Source organism: Bufo bufo, chromosome 10, assembly GCF_905171765.1.
Source record: "Bufo bufo chromosome 10, aBufBuf1.1, whole genome shotgun sequence".
Taxonomy (NCBI): Eukaryota; Metazoa; Chordata; class Amphibia; order Anura; family Bufonidae; genus Bufo; species Bufo bufo.
In genome coordinates this window covers 127,780,041-127,804,299 of record NC_053398.1, presented here as the reverse complement: position 1 = coordinate 127,804,299, position 24,259 = coordinate 127,780,041, and the positions used below count along the sequence as shown (strand labels likewise).

General features: G+C 45.9%; 1 protein-coding gene across 1 annotated transcript in view; it reads left to right on the top strand.

The window, feature by feature from the left end:
* Window positions 1–23,828, top strand: part of DYNC1LI2 (dynein cytoplasmic 1 light intermediate chain 2) — a 32,108-nt gene extending 8,280 nt beyond the window's left edge. The window contains exons 4-13 of the mRNA XM_040409279.1: window positions 338–568; window positions 11,225–11,394; window positions 12,533–12,626; window positions 14,077–14,212; window positions 14,564–14,675; window positions 14,764–14,823; window positions 15,617–15,658; window positions 19,456–19,573; window positions 21,041–21,160; window positions 22,442–23,828. Coding sequence (XP_040265213.1) covers window positions 338–568; window positions 11,225–11,394; window positions 12,533–12,626; window positions 14,077–14,212; window positions 14,564–14,675; window positions 14,764–14,823; window positions 15,617–15,658; window positions 19,456–19,573; window positions 21,041–21,160; window positions 22,442–22,545 — 1,187 coding nt within the window. The 3' untranslated portion in view covers window positions 22,546–23,828. The remainder of the gene's footprint in view (window positions 1–337; window positions 569–11,224; window positions 11,395–12,532; window positions 12,627–14,076; window positions 14,213–14,563; window positions 14,676–14,763; window positions 14,824–15,616; window positions 15,659–19,455; window positions 19,574–21,040; window positions 21,161–22,441) is intronic.
* Window positions 23,829–24,259: the final 431 nt, after the last annotated feature.

Here is a 24,259-nt window from a genome sequence, read left to right as displayed (position 1 = left end):
ATCCAACTCATTGCTATGAGCTGATTCCTGTGTAAAGACCAGGATCTATACATGATCTGCCGAGAAAATGCCAATTGTGGTAGAAAGCAAACGCAGCAATCAAGATCCCAGAGATTGCATCTCTTCAGCTCGCTAGCCACTCTACGGAGGTATATGAGGCATGTTGAATCTTGTGCCTCACTAGGATAGGTCTGCATCAGTACTGGTGAGTGGTCTTTATAGCCTCTGAGCAGTTGTCACTCTGATTTCCAGAAGTTTGGTCCACCTGACACATGCAGTTACGGACCCCCCCCCTCACGTGTATATATATGACCGTCTTTACTCGTTTTGCCTTCAGATCATACACGCTGCAACGTCTGGATCTTGGACGGTGACTTGTACCACAAAGGCCTTTTAAAATTCGCCCTGTCCGCCGACACGATCCAGGACACGCTGGCTGTGTTTGTGGGAGACATGTCCAGGCCGTGGACGATAATGGAGTCGCTGCTGAAGTGGGCCAGCGTCTTACGGGAGCACATAGACAAGCTGAAGATTCCACCCGAGGAGATGAGAGACCTGGAACAGAAGAGTAAGTGTCAAAGGGAAGGGTTCGGACATTATACAAGCAAGTTCCTTGTACCTTGGGATGAATAAGCCGTTCACATAACTCCTGCACGAGGCAGAGAACAAGGTTCCTTCACTTCTATAGTTATGGGTCCACCAGTGTCTGGCTGATGATGATGGAACCTTCCCTGGTTCATTTCTTATCACCGGAGCCGCACACCCATGTAATGCAAGGACCGTACCTCCATATACCGTCACAGGATGTATTGATGGGGGTTGAGGTAGGTAGGGGCTATACCGCCATGTCCCAAAAGTAGTAACAAGCAGAGACGACAGAATTTAAAGTATGTTCAACGAAACCTTGCATACAGGCTCAAGGTACATTCACCCTGCTTTTGATGTATATGCAGGTATATCTTTTCATCTGTATAAATAGCATAGTCAGCTACACTATTCTATGCAGCAGCTTCCAGTAAGAGCGACGTATACTGTGCGGTATACATTCTTTTAAGATGTAGCCTATGAGTGAAGCATGTGGCGTATGTGGGAGGCTTCCTCGAGTTATGTGTCAGGAAATCTTCCTGGGGTGTACCGGTATGAATGCACCCTTAACGTGTCTTAAGCACTTAAAGGGGTTGGTCTGTTTCCTACATTAATGATCTGTCTTCTTCAGGAGGGGTCATCAATATCAGATCAGCGGGGCACGCCCGCCGATTAGCCGTTTGGAGAGAGCGCAGCGCTCGTACCCGCTCGCCATTGACGTTGCAGCGATGAGTAGCGTAATTACACTCCCTTCATCCCATTCACTTCAGTGGGAAGGAGCAGACGGAGCCGAATATCTCCTGATTATTGCAGTGAATGGGGCAGAACTGTTGTAATCGCACTGCTCGTGCCTGTGATGACAGCGAGCAGGTAAACAATGAAGGGAAGGCCGTGCTCACACAAGCGCTGCGTTCTCTTCCAACAGCGGAGTCGGACCCCCACCTTTCTGATATTGATGACCTATCTTGAGGGAGCTCCCCTTTAAGGGTTTGTCATGTTTTGAAGAGGGGGTCGATTTTGGTCTTAGCTGCTGTCCAGTGGAGCGGATGGGGGTGTAATTACTTTGGGGATATTGATAGTGTAGGATGCAGCGGACAAAGTACCGCAGCCCCCCTATACTGTCCTCCCTGGCAGAGCGTACAGTAAATGGGTGTTGATGGGTTTTGTTCCTGGAGAAGAGAGGAGGGAACCAAGACCTTCGAGTGGGAAACTTTGTCTTGGCGGGAACATGGTCTCTGCTGTTTACGAAAGGAGGTAAAGTTACCGGTGCAAATATTCCTTTTCAGTGCAACCCGATAGTTTTCTTTTGACCTAAACGAAAGCTGAACTATTTTCAGCTCCTGTGCATTGTCTCGGGCCTTAAAGGGGCGTTCCCAGCTCGGATGTTTAAGAGAAATGCACAGGATATGCCACTAATGTCTGATCTACGTGGATCCCACTCGTATGTGTAGAATGAGGGTCCCGATAACACCAGGTGGAGAATGCACGGAGCGGTAGCCTCATCTGTCCCGCAGCTGAGCTCCCTCCCACCGTCTCATTCATTCTCCACCTGGAGCCGGGGTCTCCTCAGCGAGCTTGTCAGGGGTCCGCACTTCTACACAAAGGTGTTTGGACCTGCATCTATCAGACATTTAGGGCATATGCTGTGGATATGCTATAAATGTCCAAGGTGGGAATACCCTTTTAACCCTTTCCTTACCAGAGGATTTTCCATTTTCGTCTTTTTATATTTTATTCCCTGCCTTTCCAGAGCCAAGTTTTTTAGTTTTTTCCCCGTTCACATACCGTATGAGGGCTTGTTTATTTGGGAAACAAGTTGTACTTTCTAATGGCTCCATTTTATATTGCATATAATGTAGTGGTAAACTAGTAAAAAAAAAATATTTTTATTTTTTAAACTTTCTTTAAATCCCCCTAGGGGACGTTAATGTGCAATCATCTGATCACTTCTCCCATAGACTGCAATGAATTACCATTGTAGCCTATGGGAGTTCTATGATGTCCCTATGGCAGGGCTCCATAGGGAACTACCGCTGTTGTAGCCCTGGATCCTTCAGAAGGACCGAGGCCACCACAGAGAGCCCACGGCTTCTCCAATCGCTGCGTGGCAGAGCTGTTTGGGCCACGGCAGCTCAGCGCTCCAGGGAAAGCTGTCGCAGTTGACCAAGGCATCCAAGGGGTTAAATGTCTTTGACTGGTGTTATTGATGGTCGGACATTAGCCCGGGGTGTCTGCTGCGTAAAAGAACAGACGCCCAGCAGCTATGATCCCTGCTTTGCTCCAGAGAGGGCGCCATCTTTAAAGGTCCAAAACAGCGCTGTATATGTACAGGGATGAGTCAGAGCCATACAGGTAGATCCCCAGGCTGTCCTGATAGGCTATTATGTCCCTTTAGATGAATCTCCCTTGCTGGGCTATGATTTTCCTTTTATCTACTACATAACTAAGGAGTCTGGGAAAGCTGGTTGACGACCTGCTCTGCAGTTTTGTGGTATTGGTCGTCACACAGCAGAAGTAGCCATGTCTGGAGAGGCGACGCGTCCTCTTTAGGCTATTTTCACACTAGCGTTAATATTTTCAATGGGGATAAAACGTAACTGAACAGAACGGCATTCTCCAAAATGCATTCCGTTCCGTTCTCGTACCGCAGAGCATGTTGCAGTTTGCTTTCCGTCCTGGGATGCGGAGCAAGACGAATCTGTCATGACCCACAATTCAAGTCAATGGGGATGGATCCGTTTTCTCTGACACAATAGAAAACGGATCCGTCCCCCACTGACTTTCAATGGAGTTCATGACGGATCCGTCTTGGCAATGATAAAGATAATACAACCCGATCCGTTCTGAACGGATGCAGATGGTTGTATTATCAGAACGGAAGCGTTTTTGCTGAACCCTGCCGGATCCAGCAAAAGCGCTAGTGTGCAAGTAGCCTAACCATTCCTCTGACGTCCCGGCCTATGTTTGGGAGGGGCAGAGGCTTCCTCGGGTGTTCACACGCTGGGTGCACCTCGCACATGTTTGTGCTGAGCCGGACATAGTTTGGCAGTCACCATGTTGATCCATACAGGAGGAACATTCCCACGGGCCGGTGTGCAGACATGTGGTGCAGATGGTTTTCATCTGGAGACAGTCAGATGCTTTATAATATTTGCATAGAAGTTTCATTCATTATAGAAGTGCATTGACGCTAAGCGATTGCTGACAAGCGATTGCCAAGCAGCATTGCCTGTAGGGTGCATGAGCAGAAGCCTCATCCATATATATATATATATATATATATATATATATATATATATATATATATATATATATATATATATATTATATATATATAGTTTTTATTGTTCATTTCCACTGGAAAATTGTCACTTGACTAGAAACTGGACTACAGCGAGTGGAGTATATCCTCTGGCAGCACTACAAATCCCAGCATATCCACCTGTAAATATGGTTTTCCATGGTGGTCAGTGGGTTTTCAAGGAGTCTGCCAGTCTGGGAGGTGATAGTACTGAGCATCTTACCCCATTCTGGCCAATAGAGTGGGCTCCCGAGCAGGGACCCCCTCTCTATAATGTCCGTATCGCCTCATAGGTCAGATACACAGTGCTTGTTGTCACCACAAACCCCCTTTTTAAAGTGATTTTCTTTACAAGAATTTTGCCGAATGTTCATTTTCCCTCTAGATTTACACATATAGGAACATATCCCGGACTACGTCGGACTTGGCCGCTGTAGATTTGATTTCCTTCCTGGGGCTCTTGTCTGAAGCCAATTTTTAAAAAAAAATTTTATCCTATTTTTGGCATAAAATAATTGGCTCACTTGAGTTTCTTCTGGAATTTTTTCAGCTGTATATTTGCTTTTTTATGAGTTCTACATTTATTAAAGGGACATGAACTGGAAATAAGAGAAAGCAAAATATTAGACTCCTGGAGAGAGAGAGGTCCTGTTACCTTCATCTTTGCCTGGGGTTGATCAGAGAGGTGAGTCTTAAAGGGCTGTTCCAGGAACAAAAATTTTAATTTTATATATTTTTTTCTATAATGAAAAGTTACCGGTATGTTATTTTTTCGGTTTTCAAGATCTCTGCTTGCCGTCATTCATTAGGACTTCAGTGTTCAGTGCATGGCTTTGAAGAGCACCCGTCAGTAGGTTCAGCCCTAGTCCCTGGTAGGGTTGATCCTGCCAATTACGCTGCTACCTGTCGTGTGAAAATTGCTATGTCACTCATGAGAAATAAAAGTTTGTTTCCATAGGGCTGACCCCCCCCCCCCCCCCCCCCCCCCCCCGCACCTTTCCCATGCACCTGCGCTGGGGACAGACTAGGGAACAAAATACCTGTAGATGCCGCCTGTAACTGAGGTTTTCCTTTAATTACGGTAATATTTTGGGATTATAAGGGACAGAATCCAAACTTTTTTTTTTTTTTTATCGTCCCTTCAATTAGCCGGAATATCCCATTTGATGCCCAGGTTACTTCCTTTCTTCTCGCTCCTATAAATCCCTAAGTGACACATATTAGGATGTCAGAAGAAGTCATTTCCCAGCAAATATTGATCTTCCAGGAGTCGCCGCAGGTCTCTGCGCTCTGCAAACACTCGTCTGTTTGTCTGTGCTGAGCTCGTTCCCTCCTCCCAGAGTAAGCTGGTTTCATCTTCATATTGTCCCTGGGTGTCGTGGCGCTGCGGCCGCGCGTCCAGCCCCAACCAATTTATTTCCAAGCCCTCGGCTTCAGGCCGGGAGAATGTCACTTATAAATACATGCATTCCCTCATCGTGGTCGGTATTTAACCATGAGCGAGGCTCGGCGTGCCCCCCCGAACAGTAAGTATCAGTCCTTGTCACTCAGGAGGCTGGGAAAGCTGGGGAGCAGGATTGGCACAGCCGTGTGTTCTCACATGTGTTATTGTCATGTTTTCAGTGCTTTCCATTCAATAATGGCAAGCAGAGATGTTGACCTGCAAAGATCCAAAATATAAACTTATTTCCCATCCAATGGATAGGGCAGGGATCGGCAACCTTCGTCACTCCAGCTGCTGTGAGACTACAACTCCCAGCATGTACACTTGGCTGTTCTTGTAACTCCCAGAGAAGTGGAAAGAAGAGGATTCTAGGAGTTGTAGTTTCAGAACAGCTGGAGGCCCGGAGGTGGCTGATCCCTGGCATTGGGGTTATGTATCCAGTGAGTGGGGGCTCTCTCTGATCACAACAACAGGGGTCCCAATTCTCTTGCATGAATGGAGTGGCAGTGAAGCTTGCACTCTACTGCTCCGTTCCTTCTGAATGGGACTGCTCAAGGAAGCTGAGCAATGTACACTGCCGTCTCCAGTAGTCCCATAGAAAACAAATGGAGTGGAGGCATGCATGCTCGACCTGTCACTACATTTGTTTGGAGAGCTTGGGACCCTCGTGGTGAACAGTGAGGGTCCCAGCAGTTGGACGCCCACAGATTGGTACATGAGCAACCCAGCAATAAGGGTTAACTTTATATTTTGGTAAGGGCATCTGTCAGCAGTTTTGTACCTATGACACTGGCTGACCTGTTACATGTGTGCTTAGCAGCTGGAGGCATCTGTGGTGGTCCCATGTTCATATGTGTCCGCATTGCTGAGAAACATTAGGTGTAATATACGCAAATGAGCCTCTAGGAGCAACGAGGGCATTACCGTTACACCTAGAGGCTCAGCTCTCTCTGCACTTTGAGATCAGGCAGTGTAAACATAATCATGCCTGGCCCGGTCAATTAAATTGGAGAGGGCACAGCAGTTGCAGAGAGAGCAGAGCCTGTAGGTGTAACAGCACCGCCCCCGTTGCTCCTAGAGTCTCATTTGCATATAATAAAACATCATGTTTCTCAGCAATGCGGGCACATGGACACGGGACCAACACAGATGCCTTCATCTGCCAAGTGCACATGTAACAGGTCAGCCAGTGTCATAGTTGCAAACAGGTGCCCTTTAAGAGTGGTGTTTTGTACGCCCGTCTAAAATTAAAGCTAGCTGGCGTGGTTTGTGCCACATTTATTGAAAGGTGAACGCCTCTTGCATTTTGGATTGTTCTAAGGTCAGGAAATGAAAGGCATAGTTCTGCTATGAGCAGGCGTAGGTTTGCAAAAAAAAATTTTTTTTTATGCAAGGATTTAAAGGGTCTGTCCAGACACCCTCTCCTGCCCGTGGAGAGAAGCTGCTGCATGCTGGGCAGTAGTACAGTCGTCGCTGTGTGACACCTGGCGAGTATCGCACATGGATCCCATTAACCCCTTAAGGACCGGGCTCATTTTCACCTTAAGGACCAGGCCATTTTTTGGAAATCTGACCATTGTCACTTTAAGTGCTAATAACTTTAAAACGCTTTGACTTATCCAGGCCGTTCTGAGATTGTTTTTTCGTCACATATTGTACTTCATGACACTGGTAAAATGAAGTCAAAAAAATTTTTGCACAAAAAAATACCTAATTTACCAAAAATTTGGAAAAATTTGCAAATTTCAAAGTTTCAGTTTCTCTACTTCTGTAATACATAGTAATACCCCAAAAAATTGTGATGACTTTACATTCCCCATATGTCTACTTCATGTTTGAATTGTTTTGGGAATGATATTTTATTTTTTGGGGATGTTATAAGGCTTAGAAGTTTAGAAGCAAATCTTGAAATTTTTCAGAAATTTACAAAAACTCAATTTTTAGGGACCAGTTCAGGTCTGAAGTCGATTTGCGAGGCTTACATAATAGAAACCACCCAAAAATGACCCCATCTAAGAAACTACACCCCTCAAGGTATTCAAAACTGATTTTGCATACATTATTAACCCTTTAGGTGTTGCACAAGAGTTATTGGCAAATGGGGAGGAAATTTGAGAATTTAATTTTTTTGTCTAATTTTTCATTTTAACACATTTTTTCCACTAACAAAGCAAGGGTTAACAGCCAAACAAGATTGTATCTTTATTGCCCTGACTCTGCCGTTTACAGAAACACCCCATATGTGGCCGTAAACTACTGTACGGGCACACAGTAGGGCGTAGAGTGAAAGGTGCGCCGTTTTGTTTTTGGAGGGCTGATTTTTATGGACTGGTTTTTTGACACCATGTCCCATTTGAAGCCCCCTGATGCACCCCTAGAGGAGAAACTCCCTAAAAGTGACCCCATCTAAGAAACTACACCCCTCAAGGTATTCAAAACTGATTTTACATACGTCGTTAACCCTTTAGGTGTTGCACAAGAGTTATTGGCAAATGGGGATGAAATTTGAGAATTTCATTTTTTTGCCTAATTTTCAATTTTAACCCATTTTTTCCACTAACAAAGCAAGGGTTAACAGCCAAACAAGACTGTATCTTTATTGCCCTGACTCTGCTGTTTACATAAACACCCCATATGTGGCCGTAAACTACTGTACGGCCACACAGCGGGGCGCAGAGTGAAAGGTGCGCCGTTTGGTTTTTGGAAGGCTGATTTTGCTGGACTGTTTTTTTGACACCATGTCCCATTTGAAGCCCCCCTGATGCACCCCTAGAGTAGAAACTCCATAAAAGTGACCCCATCTAAGAAACTACACCCTTCAAGGTATTCAAAACTGATTTTACAAACGTTGTTAACCCTTTAGGTGTTGCACAAGATTTAATGGAAAATAGAGACACAATTTCAAAATTTCAAATTTTTGGCAGATTTTCCATTTTAATATTTTTTTTCCAGTTACAAAGCAAGGGTTAACAGCCAAACAAAACTCATTATTTATGGCCCTGATTCTGTAGTTTACAGAAACACCCCATATGTGTTCATAAACTGCTGTACGGGCACACGGCAGGGCGCAGAAGGAAAGGAATGCCATACGGTTTTTGGAAGGCAGGTTTTGCTGGACTGTTTTTTTGACACCATGTCCCATTTGAAGCCCCCCTGATGCACCCCTAGAGTGGAAACTCCAAAAAAGTGACTCCATTTTAGAAACTACGGGATAGGGTGGCAGTTTTGTTGGTACTAGTTTAGGGTACATATGATTTTTGGTTGCTCTATATTACACTTTTTGTGCAGCAAGGTAACAAGAAATAGCTTTTTTGGCACGTTTTTTTTTTTTGTTATTTACAACATTCATCTGACAGGTTAGATCATGTGGTAATTTTATAGAGCAGGTTGTCACGGATGCGGCGATACCTAATATGTATACATTTTTTTTATTTATGTAAGTTTTATACAATAACTTCATTTTTAAAACCAAAAAAATGTTTTAGTGTCTCCATAGTCTAAGAGCCATAGTTTTTTCAGTTTTTGGGCGATTATCTTGAGTAGGGTCTCATTTTTTGCGGGATGAGATGACGGTTTGATTGGCACTATTTTGGGGTGCATATGACTTTTTGATCGCTTGCTATTACACTTTTTGTGACATAAGATGGCAAAAAATGGCTTTTTTTTACACTGTTTTTATTTTTATTTTTTTACGGTGGTCATCTGAGGGGTTAGGTCATGTGATATTTTTATAGAGCCGGTCGATACGGACGCGGCGATATCTAATATGTATATTTTTTTTTTATTTATGTAAGTTTTACACAATGATTTCATTTTTGAAACAAAAAAATCATGTTTTAGTGTTTCCATAGTCTAAGAGCCATAGTTTTTTCAGCTTTTGGGCGATTATCTTGAGTAGGGTCTCATTTTTTGCGGGATGAGATGACGGTTTGATTGGTACTATTTTGGCGTACATGCGACTTTTTTGATCACTTTTATTACCTTTTTTGGGAAGTAAGGTGGGCAAAATTTCAATTTTCTCATAGTTTTTATTTTTTTATTTTTATGGCGTTCACCGTGCGGGGAAAGTAACATGACCATTTTATAGATCAGGTCGTTACGGACGCGGCGATACCTAATATGTGTAGTTTATTTTATTTTTTTAATTTTTATTCAGTGATAAATGTTATTTTTTTTTATCTTAACTTTTTTCACTTTTTTTTACATTTTTTTGACCCAGACCCGCTTGGTTCTTGAAGATCCAGTGGGTCTGATGTCTGTATAATACAGTACAGTACAATATATATTGTTCTGTACTGTATTTTACTTACACTGAACAGAGCTATGCTTTCAGCATAGATCTGTTCAGCACCATGGACAGCAGGACGCCTGAGCAGGCGTCCTGTTGCCATGGGAACCTTCCCCGTCTGCTCAGAACTGCGCAGACGGGGAAGGGTAAGCACGGGGCTAAGGGGGGCTCTCTGGGGGCTCTCTCCCTCTCCATCGGGGGGCTGCAAAGCCACAGCAGCCCCCCGATGGAGAGGGAGGGAGCTCCCTGACCGATGACAGTTAACTTTTTCCATACAGCGGTCCGTACGGACCGCGGTATGGAAAGGGTTAAACGGCTGACATCTGCACAGATGTCAGCCGTTTATACCAGGGTGCCAGCAATGTGCTGGCACCCTGGTATACCCACTAGAAGCCAACGATCATTCATGGGGAGGCGGGCGGGGGATCGCGATCCCGCCTGCCGCACCGCCCGCCTCCCGCAACGCCCCCACCGCATGCGACACCCCCCCCGCACCACCCGCCGGCATCAAATCATGCAGGGGTGCAGGGGGGGGTGAAAAATATAGATTTTAGCCACTCTAAAGTTTCTGATCGCCGCGGTCAGGGACCGCGGGGATCAGAAACTGCAAAAAGCGCAGCAAACCGCAGGTCTGAATTGACCTGCGGTTTGCTGCGATCGCCGACACGGGGGGGTCACATCACCCCCCCTGGCGTTGTCACAGGATGCCGGCTGAAGGATTTCAGCCGAAATCCCGTTCCGTTTAACCCCTCGGGCGCCGGAATACAGATTTTAAGTCAGGACGTACCGGTACGTCCTGTGTCCTTAAGGACTCGGGAAATAGGGCGTACCGGTACGTCCTATGTCCTTAAGGGGTTAATTGGAGCAGGATCCATGCACAGTGCTGCTCATACATCTGCATTGGCAAGTGCACAGTGGGACCGCCGGCTCCTATATCCGCTCATCTATATGTGTGATATCCTGGACATGAAGATGGCTGCGGGTGCAGAGACGGGGACACCTGCCCTATCCATCCTCACAATGAGCTGTCTTGTCTTCTGCGCAGTGCTGGGTCCGCTTTTGTCCATCGCTGATGGTTTCTAGAAGACACGGGTCCCCTGTGAATGTCCTCATTGTGCGGACATGCTAAATGCACTGGGGACTTATTTGCATTTCTTAAAGGGGAAGCATCTCTTCCTTCCTTCCTGGAAGTCTCTCCGGGGCTGTTCCCATGATCCGCTGTCTGCATGCACTTTATGAGAGAGGCCTGATTTGCTGTTCTTTATGATCTTGCTTGTTTGAGAATAGAATGCAAGAAGAACAGTGTTGACCAGGGATCAGCAACCTGCGGCACAAACTCTAACTTCCAGAATACCCCACTCGACCTGAGCGAGTGTGCATGACGGGAGTTGTAGTTTCACAGAAGGTTGCTGACCCCTGGTGTAGACTGGCGGAAAAGTTGTGGGACTGACTGTATCTTTCTCTTAATGGTGTAGATCTGTAGATGCCGCTCGGGGTGTGTGACAACTCCTATTTGCACGGCAGTGGTTGTCACCCAGTAATTTAAAGGGAATATTTTTTTTTAGAACACATTTTTATTTTATTTTTTGTGATTTTGTTTTTGCAGTCATAAAAGATTTCCAAGAATATTTGGAGCCAGAAGACGCATCCTCGGGCTCCCCGCAGAGAAGAGCTCCTACGTCATCAGGCGCAGAGGAGGAGAATGTGATTCTGCCGCTCGGAGACAATATTCTCACTCACAATCTCGGCATTCCTGTGCTGGTGGTTTGCACTAAGGTCAGTTGTGCCAAGTGGAGGTTCACAACACTGGAGAGGTAACGCAGAGACGTGACTTAAAGCTCCTGGGTCCAATGCAAAGTATGTGACTGGGCTCCCCAAAATCCATATCGTGTGGGCAGAGGGCCCTTAGGCGTGTCTGCTGATTTTGCACCCCCTAAAGACGTAACATAAGATGAGTGAATGTCACTACTTTAGGATATGCTGATATTTTGCGTGGAAAGTAATTACTTTAGGAAGCAGTCATGTCATCGGTTTATTACAATGGAGTCCTGTCATCAGCAGAATCAATGGCCCCCCGGTCTTTTCCATATAAATGTGGATAGCTCCATATTTCTGAATTAAAGAGGTTCTCTACCTTTTTTTCAGACCCCACAGAGTGGGGGTCCCCACTATGGATCCCCACGGACCCATAGTGGTGATCATACTTACCTGGTCCCCGGCTCTATCGCTCCACCCCTGGCTCTAGCAGCTCCCGAGTCTGATCACATCAACATCCTGCTGCAGAGGGCACATGACCGCTCCAGCCAATCACTTGGTGCAGCGGAGATGTGTCACCCGTGTGGCACGTGACCCAGTAGGTATGATCACCACCGTGAGTCCGGCCACTCTGTGAGCTCTGAAAAAAAAGTTGGACAACCTTTAATGTCCATAAACCTGTTTTAGACTTGAAGGGGTTGGCCAGAATTCTAAGGGTATGATCGATGGCGGTCTGACTGTGGGGACCCCCACTGATCATGAGAGCGGGCATCATGTGTTTTAATGGAGTTGTGGTCGAGCATGCGCACAGCCCCTCCATTCAGAGTACTGGAGATAGTGGAGTACAGCACTTGACTATTTCCAGAGGTCCTCCAGACTCTGAATGGAGGAGCATAGGATACTGCTTGGCCATAGCTCCAAACGGGGGGGTCTTGGTGGTCTTTCTAGCTGGAGATCTCTTTATTTCTGAGATAATGTTTATGGCTCTGTCATAGACCTGAAGGGTTTGTCCCATAGTGACCATTAATTGAGCAGCACAGTAGATGGATCTATATCTATTTCACATCGTGTATGAGTCGGCTCTTCGGACAGTTTGGCACAGTGTCCCGTCTGTAGACCTTTTCTCCCAGGTGACCCTGGACGTTCTTGTGTTTTGCAGTGTGACGCGGTGAGCGTGTTGGAGAAGGAGCACGACTACAGAGATGAATATTTTGACTTCATCCAGTCCCACATCCGGAGGTTCTGCCTACAATGTATCCTATCACTAACGTCAGCCTTCGTTTTCCATCCAGCCAATCTAGATGTCACAGCTAACGCCACCGTTCTAGCTTTTATATATTAATGTAGTCCTTTCAATACAGGTTCCAACTTTCCAAGGAACCTTCCAGTTTAATATCACTTTACACTTTATATATAGATATAAGCAGCATTACTTATCCTGTACTGATCCTGAGTTACCTCCTGTATTATACTCCAGAGCTGCACTCACTATTCTGCTGGTGGAGTCACTGTGTACATACATTACATTACTTATCCTGTACTGATCCTGAGTTACCTCCTGTATTATACTCCAGAGCTGCACTCACTATTCTGCTGGTGGAGTCACTGTGTACATACATTACATTACTTCTCCTATACTGATCCTGAGTTACATCCTGTATTATACTCCAGAGCTGCACTCACTATTCTGCTGGTGCAGTCACTGTGTATATACATCACTTATCCTATACTGATCCTGAGTTACATCCTGTATTATACTCCAGAGCTGCACTCACTATTCTGCTGGTGCAGTCACTGTGTACATACATTACTTATCCTGTACTGATCCTGAGTTACATCCTGTATTATACTCAAGAGCTGCACTCACTATTCTGCTGGTGCAGTCACTGTGTACATACATTACATTACTTATCCTGTTCTGATCCTGAGTTACATCCTGCATTATAAAGAGCTGCACTCACTATTCTGCTGGTGCAGTCACTGTGTACATACATTACTTATCCTGTACTGATCCAGAGTTACAGTATTATACTCCAGAGCTGCACTCACTATTCTGGCTGGACTTTCAGTGGAAGTCTGCAGCGTACATTGACATACTGCAGACTTGGCATCCGCACTGCAGGTCCGTTTATGCTGCACGCTTTTTCTGCACCATGTGAATTAAATGTTATCAAACCTCCTGCACTTTGTAGGTATTGTAATACACTGCGGATTATCCACATGCAGTTCTGTGGTGGAAAGTCTGCTTTGTATCGGCCAAATCTGAACAAACCGTTAAAGGGGATTTCTGTAATTTTCATACTGATGCCCGTGAGCGGTGAGCGTTAAACGCTCTCCCTAGGCCAGTGACGTCACACTCACCGGTCACGTGGTCCAGACGCAGCTCAGTCCCATCCAAGTGAAAGGTTGGACCGCTGCTATCCATGGCCTCCTCTAACAGCTGATCTGTGTGGATCTCTGGAGTCTGCCCCCCGCCAATCTGAGGATAGGCCCATCAGTGTACAAATCCCGGAGAACCCCTTTAAGGGTTCTCAAATATGAAGGTTCAGCAGAGGACATTGTACCATGTTATATTATTTGCTCGAGCCACTGACGTAGTCCTGGTTTACCTCTGGACACCCCTTCTGGTGAATCACTGGATACCTATGATTGGGGTTTGTCTGCCATTCTCTGGCCAGTGTTTCCCTTAATTGATCCGGACAGATGGAGCGGCCTTAATTTATACTTCAGTGAAAGAAGAGAAGAACCTGGACCTGCTCTACAAGTACATTGTCCATAAAACCTATGGATTCCACTTTTACACACCTGCCTTGGTGGTGGAGAAGGACGCGGTGTTTATGTAAGATTTCTGCCTGGTTATTGTAAAGGGGTTGTTCGATTGAGGCAACTAATCTCCCGGTCGGTAGGAGTCCGACCATGGGGGCCCTCACCGGTCACCGAATTGGGGGCCCGTGCTTCCTGTCTGAATGGGGAGTATGTGCCTGCCCCTCCATTCACCTCTAGGGGACTGCCAGAGGGAGTACAAGTACTGGCACCCCCATGTGGTGGAGCAGCAGCACGCATGGGTGACCACCAGTCCATTCAGACGGTAGAAAGGGCCCCCAGTCTTGTGATCACCTGGGGCGGCAATGCTGGGACCCCCAGCGATCAGACACTGTGTTAACACTTTATACTGTGGTTCTCTCATTAGTCCTGCTGGCTGGGACAACGAGAAGAAAATAGGAATTTTGCATGAAAATTTCACGAGCGTCAAACCTGAAGATGCCTTTGAAGACTTTATCGTAATGCCGCCTATAAGAAAGGTAGGGGGTCCTCTTCTGTGTATTTTCCCAAGTGCTGAAAACCGTCAGAAAGAAGTCTTCTCAGTGTCATGTGCTTTCCTCCCGACAGCTGGTCCATGATAAGGAGGTGGCAGCAGAAGACGAGCAAGTCTTCCTAATGAGGCAGCAGGTATGGAGCGTGCTATCTGTAGTATCACATGGAGGATAACCAGCGCTCTTTGAAGGTTTCCTTGTTTAGCAGAATTGTTCACTTTGATGGTTGAACACCAGTCCATCAATGATGGTGGGGTGGGTTGTCTTCTAATATCGAGCCTTACCTGGCGCATCACATTCACTGCCATTACCAGGACTATGATGTCACTTCCTGTATCACCCGCTTGTTGTATCTGGGCAGCGCTGTCTCCATCCCTTTTAAACGGATTATGATCAGTGCATTCATTTGCATCAAGTACGTGCCATGGCTGAGTGCAGGGATAGATCTTGGAGCAAGGTGGTTCATTACACAGTGACTAAGGCCCTGTTTACATTTTGCTTTGACATATGCAGTGTCCCCTCCATATGCTCCATTGATGACCTATCAATATCTGATTGGCGGGGGGGGGAGGGGGTCCGACACCCGGGACACCCACCGATCAGCTGTGAGTCGAGGAGGTGGTGCTCCATGCGAGCACCACTTGCTCGTCATCGCACTACGGGTCGTCTCCAATGCAGGCAAGTGAATGGAGCGGGCACCTGTATCACACTGCACTTATGAGACAAAGTGCGATGTAATGAACAGGAAGCGATCGGTGGGAGCCCGACACCCAGCACCCCCGCCGATCAGATATCGATGACCTGTCCTGAGGATACGTCATCAATATTAGGGGCTGGACAACCCCTTTAAGTATTGTTCTTTCTATTGGAATTAAGAAGTGATTCATTTAGTGAAATGCTAATGATTTGCCTTTTTTTTTTTTTTGTAGTCTTACTTGGCAAAGCAGCCGGCCACTCCGACAAGAGCCTCGGTGAGTTTAGAGATGAGGGTTCCAGTATTATTTATGGGTGCCAGGGTTACGTTGGTTTAGTTGGGTTGTAGATATGCAGAACTGGAACAGTAAATGTCTGGACAAGTTCACATATACAGGTCCTTTTCAAAAAATTAGCATATTGTGATAAAGTTCATTATTTTCTGTAATGTACTGATAAACATTAGACTTTCATATATTTTAGATTCATTACACACAACTGAAGTAGTTCAAGCCTTTTCTTGTTTTAATATTGATGATTTTGGCATACAGCTCATGAAAACCCCAAATTCCTATCTCAAAAAATTAGCATATCATGAAAAGGTTCTCTAAACGAGCTATTAACCTAATCATCTGAATCAACTAATTAACTCTAAACACCTGCAAAAGATTCCTGAGGCTTTTAAAAACTCCCAGCCTGGTTCATTACTCAAAACCGCAATCATGGGTACGACTGCCGACCTGACTGTCCAGAAGGCCATCATTGACACCCTCAAGCAAGAGGGTAAGACACAGAAAGAAATTTCTGAATGAATAGGCTGTTTCCAGAGTGCTGTATCAAGGCACCTCAGTGGGAAGTCTGTGGGAAGGAAAAAGTGTGGCAGAAAACGCTGCACAACGAGAAGAGGTGACCGGACCCTGAGGAAGATTGTGGAGAAGGACCGATTCCAGACCTTGGGGGACCTGCGGAAGCAGTGGACTGAGTCTGGAGTAGAAACATCCAGAGCCACCGTGTACAGGCGTGTGCAGGAAATGGGCTACAGGTCAAGCCGCATTCCCCAGGTCAAGCCACTTTTGAACCAGAAACAGCGGCAGAAGCGCCTGACCTGGGCTACAGAGAAGCAGCATTGGACTGTTGCTCGTCATTCGGAAATCAAGGTGCCAGAGTCTGGAGGAAGACTGGGGAGAGGGAAATGCCAAAATGCCTGAAGTCCAGTGTCAAGTACCCACAGTCAGTGATGGTCTGGGGTGCCATGTCAGCTGCTGGTGTTGGTCCACTGTGTTTTATCAAGGGCAGGGACAATGTAGCTATCAGGAGATTTTGGAGCACTTCATGCTTCCATCTGCTGAAAAGCTTTATGGAGATGAAGATTTCATTTTTCAGCACGACCTGGCACCTGCTCACTGTGCCAAAACCACTGGTAAATGGTTTACTGACCATGGTATTACTGTGCTCAATTGGCCTGCCAACTCTCCTGACCTGAACCCCATAGAGAATCTGTGGGATATTGGGAAGAGAAAGTTGAGAGACGCAAGACCCAACACTCTGGATGAGCCTAAGGCCGCTATGGAAGGATCCTGGGCCTCCATGACACCTCAGCAGTGCCACAGGCTGATTGCCTCCATGCCACATTGCCGCATTGAAGCAGTCATTTCTGCAAAAGGATTCCCGACCAAGTATTGAGTGCATAACTGAACGTAATTATTTGAAGGTTGACTTTTTTTGTATTAAAAACACTTTTCTTTTATTGGTCGGATGAAATATGCTAATTTTTTGATATAGGAATTTGGGGTTTTCATGAGCTGTATGCCAAAATCATCAATATTAAAACAAGAAAAGGCTTGAACTACTTCAGTTGTGTGTAATGAATCTAAAATATATGAAAGTCTAATGTTTATCAGTACATTACAGAAAATAATGAACTTTATCACAATATGCTAATTTTTTGAAAAGGACCTGTATTTGAGGTCCGAGGATATCCTAGGGTTTCTTCATTGTCCTGCACCTTAGTATGGTTACCAGTTACTTAAAGGGCATCTGTCAGCAGATTTGTACCTATGACACTGGCTGACCTGTTACATGCGCGCTTGGCAGCTGAAGGCATCTGTGTTGGTCCCATGTTCCTATGTGTCCGCATTGCTGGGAAACATGATGGTTTTTTTTTTTCAATCAAATCGTTTTTTATTGTTCAAATAAAGTTGGTATATCACAATACATTTTGCATCACAATTTTCTTGGTGTTTTCTCCCCTCCGCATCTCAAATATACACAATTATAAAAACATTATCATATGTCCATATATTTGTTCCATCTTCTACAATCATTATACATAATGAATATACCAAGATAAAGACAAATCATTTACAGAGTCATTTGACTGTTATAACCCCAACAACACCCACCCCCCCTCCCCCAACAGCCAAACCCCCCCCTTCCCAGATCAGAGCATGAGTTTCCAAGACCTTTTATATTACAACATGAGTGTGAGACAACCATTCATTCCACAACTTTTCAAACTTCAATGGACATCCCCTCCTAACAAACACTCCCTTCTCTAATGTTAACATATCATGCACCTTTCTCACAAATTCATCCACAGTTGGCGGACTCCCCTGGATCCACCTAAAGGCAATCAATTTCCTGGCCACATACAGTAGTCTCCCAACTGCCACCTTGACCGCCTCTCCCCCACCAATCTCCTTCGAAACATGATGTTTTAATATATGCAAATGAGCCTCTAGGAGCAACAGGGGCGTTGTCATTACACCTGGAGGCTCTGCTCTCTCTGCAGCTGCTGCGTCTTCTGCACTTTGACAGGACCGGGCAGTGTAAATGTCATCACACCTGGCCCTGTCAATCAAAGTACAGAAGGCGCGACACTTGCTGAGGAAAATATTTTAATATATGCAAATGAGCCTCTAGGAGCAATGGGGGTGTTGCTGTTACACCTAGAGGCTCTGCCCACTTTGCAACTGCCGCACCCCCTGCACTTTAATTGACAGGGCCAGACATAATGATGTTTACACGGCCTGATCTCATCAAAGTGCAGAGGGCGCTGATCCTCTAGGTGTAACGGCAACGCCCTTGTTGCTCCTAGAGGCTCATTTGCATATAATAAAACATAATTTTCCTCAGCAATGCGGACACATATGAACATGGGACCAACACAGATGTCTTCAGCTGCCAAGCGCACATGTAACAGGTCAGCCGGTGTCATACTGATAGATGCCCTTTAAGAAGTTGCTAAACATATTTTTAGTCACAACTGGCGTTTTTAGGCTATTGACCTCTGCTCATTTATCATTTCAGTTTAATGCACGGACTGCCGGAAGAGGCATTTAATTTATGACCAGGCCTGTGCCTCGCCTTTAGGCTCCATTCAGACGTTCGTATGTGTTTTACGGATCCGCAAAACACTGACACCGGCAATGTGCTTTCTGCATTTTGCGGATCCGCACATTGCCAGAACTACATAGAAAATGCCTTTTCTTGTCCGCAATTGCGGACAAGAATAGGACATGTTCTATATTTTTGCGGAATGGAAGTGCGGACCCGGAAGTGCAGATCCGCAATTCCGGATCCGAGCGGGACAAAGTCTGTCCCCATAGAAATGAATGGGTCCGCAATTACGTTCCGCAAAATGCGGAACAGAATTGCGGACGTGTGAATGGGGCCTTAATGAAATGCCTGCTCCTAGGCCCTAGCATATGCCAGTCTTGATAAATCAGGACCATAGTCGTCTTGATCATCTTCTTCTTTCATTATTTTATCTCCGTGCAGTAGGTATATATAGAAAGAGTCTGCAGGCGATGGAGCAGTTCACATCTCTCATCTGGTTATGTACTGGTGGCCATCTGCCCTGAGGGTAGAGCAGCATGATGGTCACAAGCTATGGGGTGTGGGTCTGGTCCTCAACACACAGAACTATCATTCTTTAAAGCCTGCAAGATTTAACTCCTGATTTATGTGTTCCTGTATGTAGAAGATGGGGGTGGTTGTTTGTATTTCTCCTTTTTTAAATCCGATATGTCCCGCAGCATGAAGTTTATTAAAATCCTCAATTTTTGTTGTTCAGGAATCTCCAGCCAGAGCTCCCACAGGATCCCCCCGAACTGCAGGTCGTACTGGACCCACCACCGTACCCAGCTCCTCACCCATGGCGGCTGTCAAAAAACCAGACCCCAACATTAAGAGTAAATATCCTCTCGGTTACTCGCTCCCATTTCTGACATGTTGATGATCACTGATCTCAGTAAGGGGGTGCCCGGCCTTGGTTGGACCAATGTGCAGGGGATGGTGAGCACAGTTGGATCTCCATCAATCAGGCATATAGGCTGTTTCCAACCGGTCGTGTGTCCTGGGGAGAAATGCAGAATTTCACAGCCCCCCACCAGCTTTAGGGTCCGATCACAGGTCCACAAATGGGTCTGCATCCGTTCCGCAATATCGGGAACAGATACGGACCCCTTCATTCTCAATGGGGCAGAAGAAGATACGGAGAGCACCCTATGTGCTCTCCTCATCCGCATTTCCGGAGGGCAGCCCCGAACTTCCGGGACGCGGCTCCTCAAAAATATAGAACATGTCCTATTCTTGTCCGCACATGTGAATGCACCCTTATAGAGGCGTCTTCCTGGAGTTGCTTGGTGTTTTAGGAAGGAGCCATGTAGCATTCGGAGTGAACCTGCCTAATCTGTCCATCATTAACATACAGCCGGGGAAGACGTTTCCACTTTCCTCCTGGGTGACGGAAGCAGATGGCTCATGATTTTAAGATTTTCTGCATTCCATACAAATGTCGTTGGCTCTAAGTGATGGGTTCCCTCTCCTGCTGGGTGGCAGCTTCCTCCTCCCTTGATCGTGCACTCATGCCCACGCTCTCAAGGATCTGACTGTATTGTTAGGACTTGTGAATAATGGTCTTAACATAGAAGTCTCTAAAGCCTTAAGATTTCATAAATTATTGGCGGAGGACACTATTCCAAGCTCCATATTTCAGGGGTTAATGCAAGGTTCTGCACAGTGGTCATCTACGTAATAAATCTGTGATTGCATCTTGTCATAGATATTAGACACGATCGCCAGAAAGGTAGGAGCAATGAGTGCCCCTGTCCCGGCTAATGTAGTGGGAAACTACTTGCAACCCCCCCCACCCCTGTAATGTGGATGGGTACCGCACACAGCGCCAATCCTCCGCGGTTTACAGTACGAGTCTGTTCACATGTCTCGGATTTGCCCATACAGGAGAATCTGTGGGAGAAATCCAAGGCTGACACGTACATTTCCGACATGGATGTACCAGCAGGTTGAGACAAGGCACCCTTCATGGTGGCTAATCTACGTGGGTCTGTTCTGTGGCATTTCAGTGTGGCACGCACAGAAAGAATCAATATGCCCTTATCTTCCTGAGAATGATTTTTTTTTATTTCTGTTGCATGTGAATGGAGTATAAAATATTCTGTTCACTTGCACTGGATCTGGTGGGTTTGATGAGGAATCGATCCAGTACAGTATCTTATTAATTTTATTCCAGAAAAGCTGCAGATTTCACTTTTCAGTGTGTAAAGTCACGAGCCAGCGCCTCTGTGTGACACCGACTCCCTGTTCTGAAGTCTTATAATATAGCCATGGTTTGACATTGCATTGTGTCCTTATTCCAGATGCTGCGGCCAGCGAAGGAGTCTTGGCCAGTTTCTTCAATAGTCTGTTGAGCAAAAAGACAGGGTCTCCCGGGAGTCCAGGCGGCCCGGGGTCTGCTCCGAGCTCTGCCAAGAAAGCAGGTAAGCGAAACATTGCTTTCTTGTAGTATCCGGTATAAAGGGGTATTCCGGCTGTTAGGTTATCCCATATAAAATCAGTGGGGAACCCCACTGATAATGAGATCATCAGGCACTTTGTACCCCTCGGAGCCCCCCCTAAAAAAATAAATAATAAACGATCAGGTTGGCATGTAAACTGCCGCTCCATTCATCTTTATTGGAGTCTCCAGAACTCCCATAGAGATGAATGGAACTCAGCCTGTTGCTCTGTTCATTTTTGGGGAGGGGGGGGGGGGGGGGGGGGGGAGTATTCCAAAAGGTACTCGACAGATCTAATAGTCATCCCCCTAGTCTGTGCATAGGAGATAATTTTACAGCTGGAATGCCCCTTAAAAAGGGTATTCCTATCTTCAGACAGACAGGTGAAACTCGAAAAATTAGAATATCGTGCAAAGTTCATTTATTTCAGTAATGCAACTTAAAAGGGTGAAACTAACATATGAGATTAATTACATGCAAAGCGAGATATTTCAATCCTTTATTTGGTATAATTTGGATGATTATGGCTTACAGCTTATGAAACCCCAAAGTCACAATCTCAGGTCCCCTTTGCTCAGGGGGTATGGGTTATTAGCTGACTAGAGGGTGACACTTTGAGCCGAGAATATTGAACCTTTTCACAATATTCTAATTTTAAGCTGCATTCCTGAAATAAATGAACTTTTGCACCATATTCTAATTTTTCGAGTTTCACCTGTAGGACCTTACAGGGGTTGTTTCAGAATGACGCGTTCTCACCTACGCTGGATAGGTGATAAGTGTCTGATTGTCGGGGTCTGCCCACCGGGACTGCCATCAGTCATGAGAATAGGAATCCCGTGTCCCCCTCCCTAATCGAGTATGCGCATTGCCTCTCCATTCAGACTGCTGGAGATAGCCTAGCGCTGTATGGCTTCCATTACAGCTGCCCTACTTGGTTATTACTACCCCCATCATTTCATAGGTAAGCAGATTTGCTGCTCAAGGCGCTCTGATAATTTAGTGACTATCCCTGTAATGGGAGCCGTGCCGGTTGTCAGACAGCTTTGCCAGATTTCGACAAAAATAGGGAATGATTAATAGGATTCGACAGGAGGTGCCTTGATTAGAAAAAAAGGTCTGCTATTGCACACTGAAAGAGCGCCACCATTGTTATTACAGGCTGTGTTTGGTATTGCAGCTCATTGAAGGAGTGTTTGTCCGAGACTTGTGTTATTAAATTGCCTTTCTCTGTGCTGATGGTTTGCTCTCTGTTGTGTACAGGACAGAAGCCCGTACTGACCAACGTCCAGGAGGAGCTGGACAGGATGAGCCGCCCGCCGGACGCCGTGTTAGCGAATTCTTCCCTTACAGAGAACGAGGCCTGATGAGCTTATGAAGCCAACTATTACACAACACTTATGTAAATGACCAAATAATAACAATGTATATTGGACTTAATGATGCAAAGGCTGCTCTGACACAGCGGATACTGTAGGTTTTTGCCATGGAACGAGGCGGGCGTTGCGAGCCTGACTTCAGTGTTATGTGCCCCCCTCCCTACGTGAAGCTTGCCTTGAATTACTCCACCTGGTTAACCCCCTCGAGTGCAGAAAGTGGCGAGAATCGCTCCCGTCTCCGCACGCACAAGCACTTAGTACAGGTTGCAGCCCATCCTGTAGGGGTCAGATGGTAAGATAACGGTTGTAGAATCTGCCGCCTCTCATTTGCACCATGTCGCCAGCCCCGCGGGTGGAGAAAAGGGATCTTTTGTAAGTTGAAAAAGTTTAAAACTGAAACAAGAAAGTGCTGCCGGCTGCGGCGAAGGAAAGTTCGGTCTGAAAGCCTGGTTAGGTCCGAGCCCTTATACATTTAACCACTTCCTTTCGTGCGGGATGCTTTTGCGGATAGGTTTTTAATATCTGGCTTTCCAAAGGTTTTGGGGAATCCCTCGCTTTTACTTCCTATAGGCTGCAGCAGTGGAACAAACGGTAGGAATCTGCTGCCCTTGTGAAAGCTTTTTGGGGGGTAGGGTACAGTGCCGATCACATGGGGCAAACGAGGCATGTTTGGTCAGTTCCAAGTGCCTAGAGCGGTTGAGGTTGTGCCACTAGGAGGCGCTTGGAGGATTTATGCACTGTATTAACAGTCACTTTTATATACATAAAATATATATTATATTATTTGCGATTGCTCTAGCAGCAAACCTCTGTTATCCGTCTTGACGTCCAGATCCCGACTGCGCATTATCAGTTTAACCCTCCTGGATGTGTTGAGAGGCCTCGGTGGGGTTGTTTCCAGCCCAACTTTTATTTTTTCCATAGATTTTTATTACTTTTTTTTGCCATGGACTTTATTTTTAATATCGTAGAAGAAGCAAGGCAAGTGTTTCTGCATGTTCTGTCGCAGGTTCTTCTACTGGGAATGCTCGCCTTTCCATGACTGGAGGCACAAGGAGCTCCTGCTTTTACTGGTCTGCAACACAAAGCACTATGGGAGAATACTGCTGCAGGTTTCCTTAAGACAAAACCACTTTGGCACTTTGTCTTGCCTTATACCGCCCCCCCTTCCCCCTAAGAATTTTATATTAATTTATTTATTTTAACATCTACGTTGGCAGGCCATTAAACCTATTACATGCAGTTTCAATAAATGGTAACAACCCATTGTATATTTTGTGTCCTTCATGTGTCTTGGTGCACCACGAGATGCCCTCACCCCGCGTTAGATTGGTGGTGGGGGTCCTGACTGCCGTGTCGGGACTCCTATTGATTAACCAAATTGGGCACCCCGTTTCTCCCGCCTCCCGCAAGCTAATGGGAGTTTGAATAGAATATCAGTCGACCTAAGAAATTATGTGGGCGTAGGAAGATAGCCGAGCGCAGCACATTGCGATTTCCTTAGTGCCATACACTTTGAATGGAACAGCAGGAAACATGGTTGACCACCGTTCCACTTAAACTGGTTATTAGGACTAGGGTAGACTGGTGGTACAGTGGCCAGACCTCCCCCTTCACCCATCAGGCAGATATCGCCGAGTGGATAGGTAATGATTGCTTCTGACGGGAACCCCCTTTAATGTCTTATCTAATGCAATGAGTA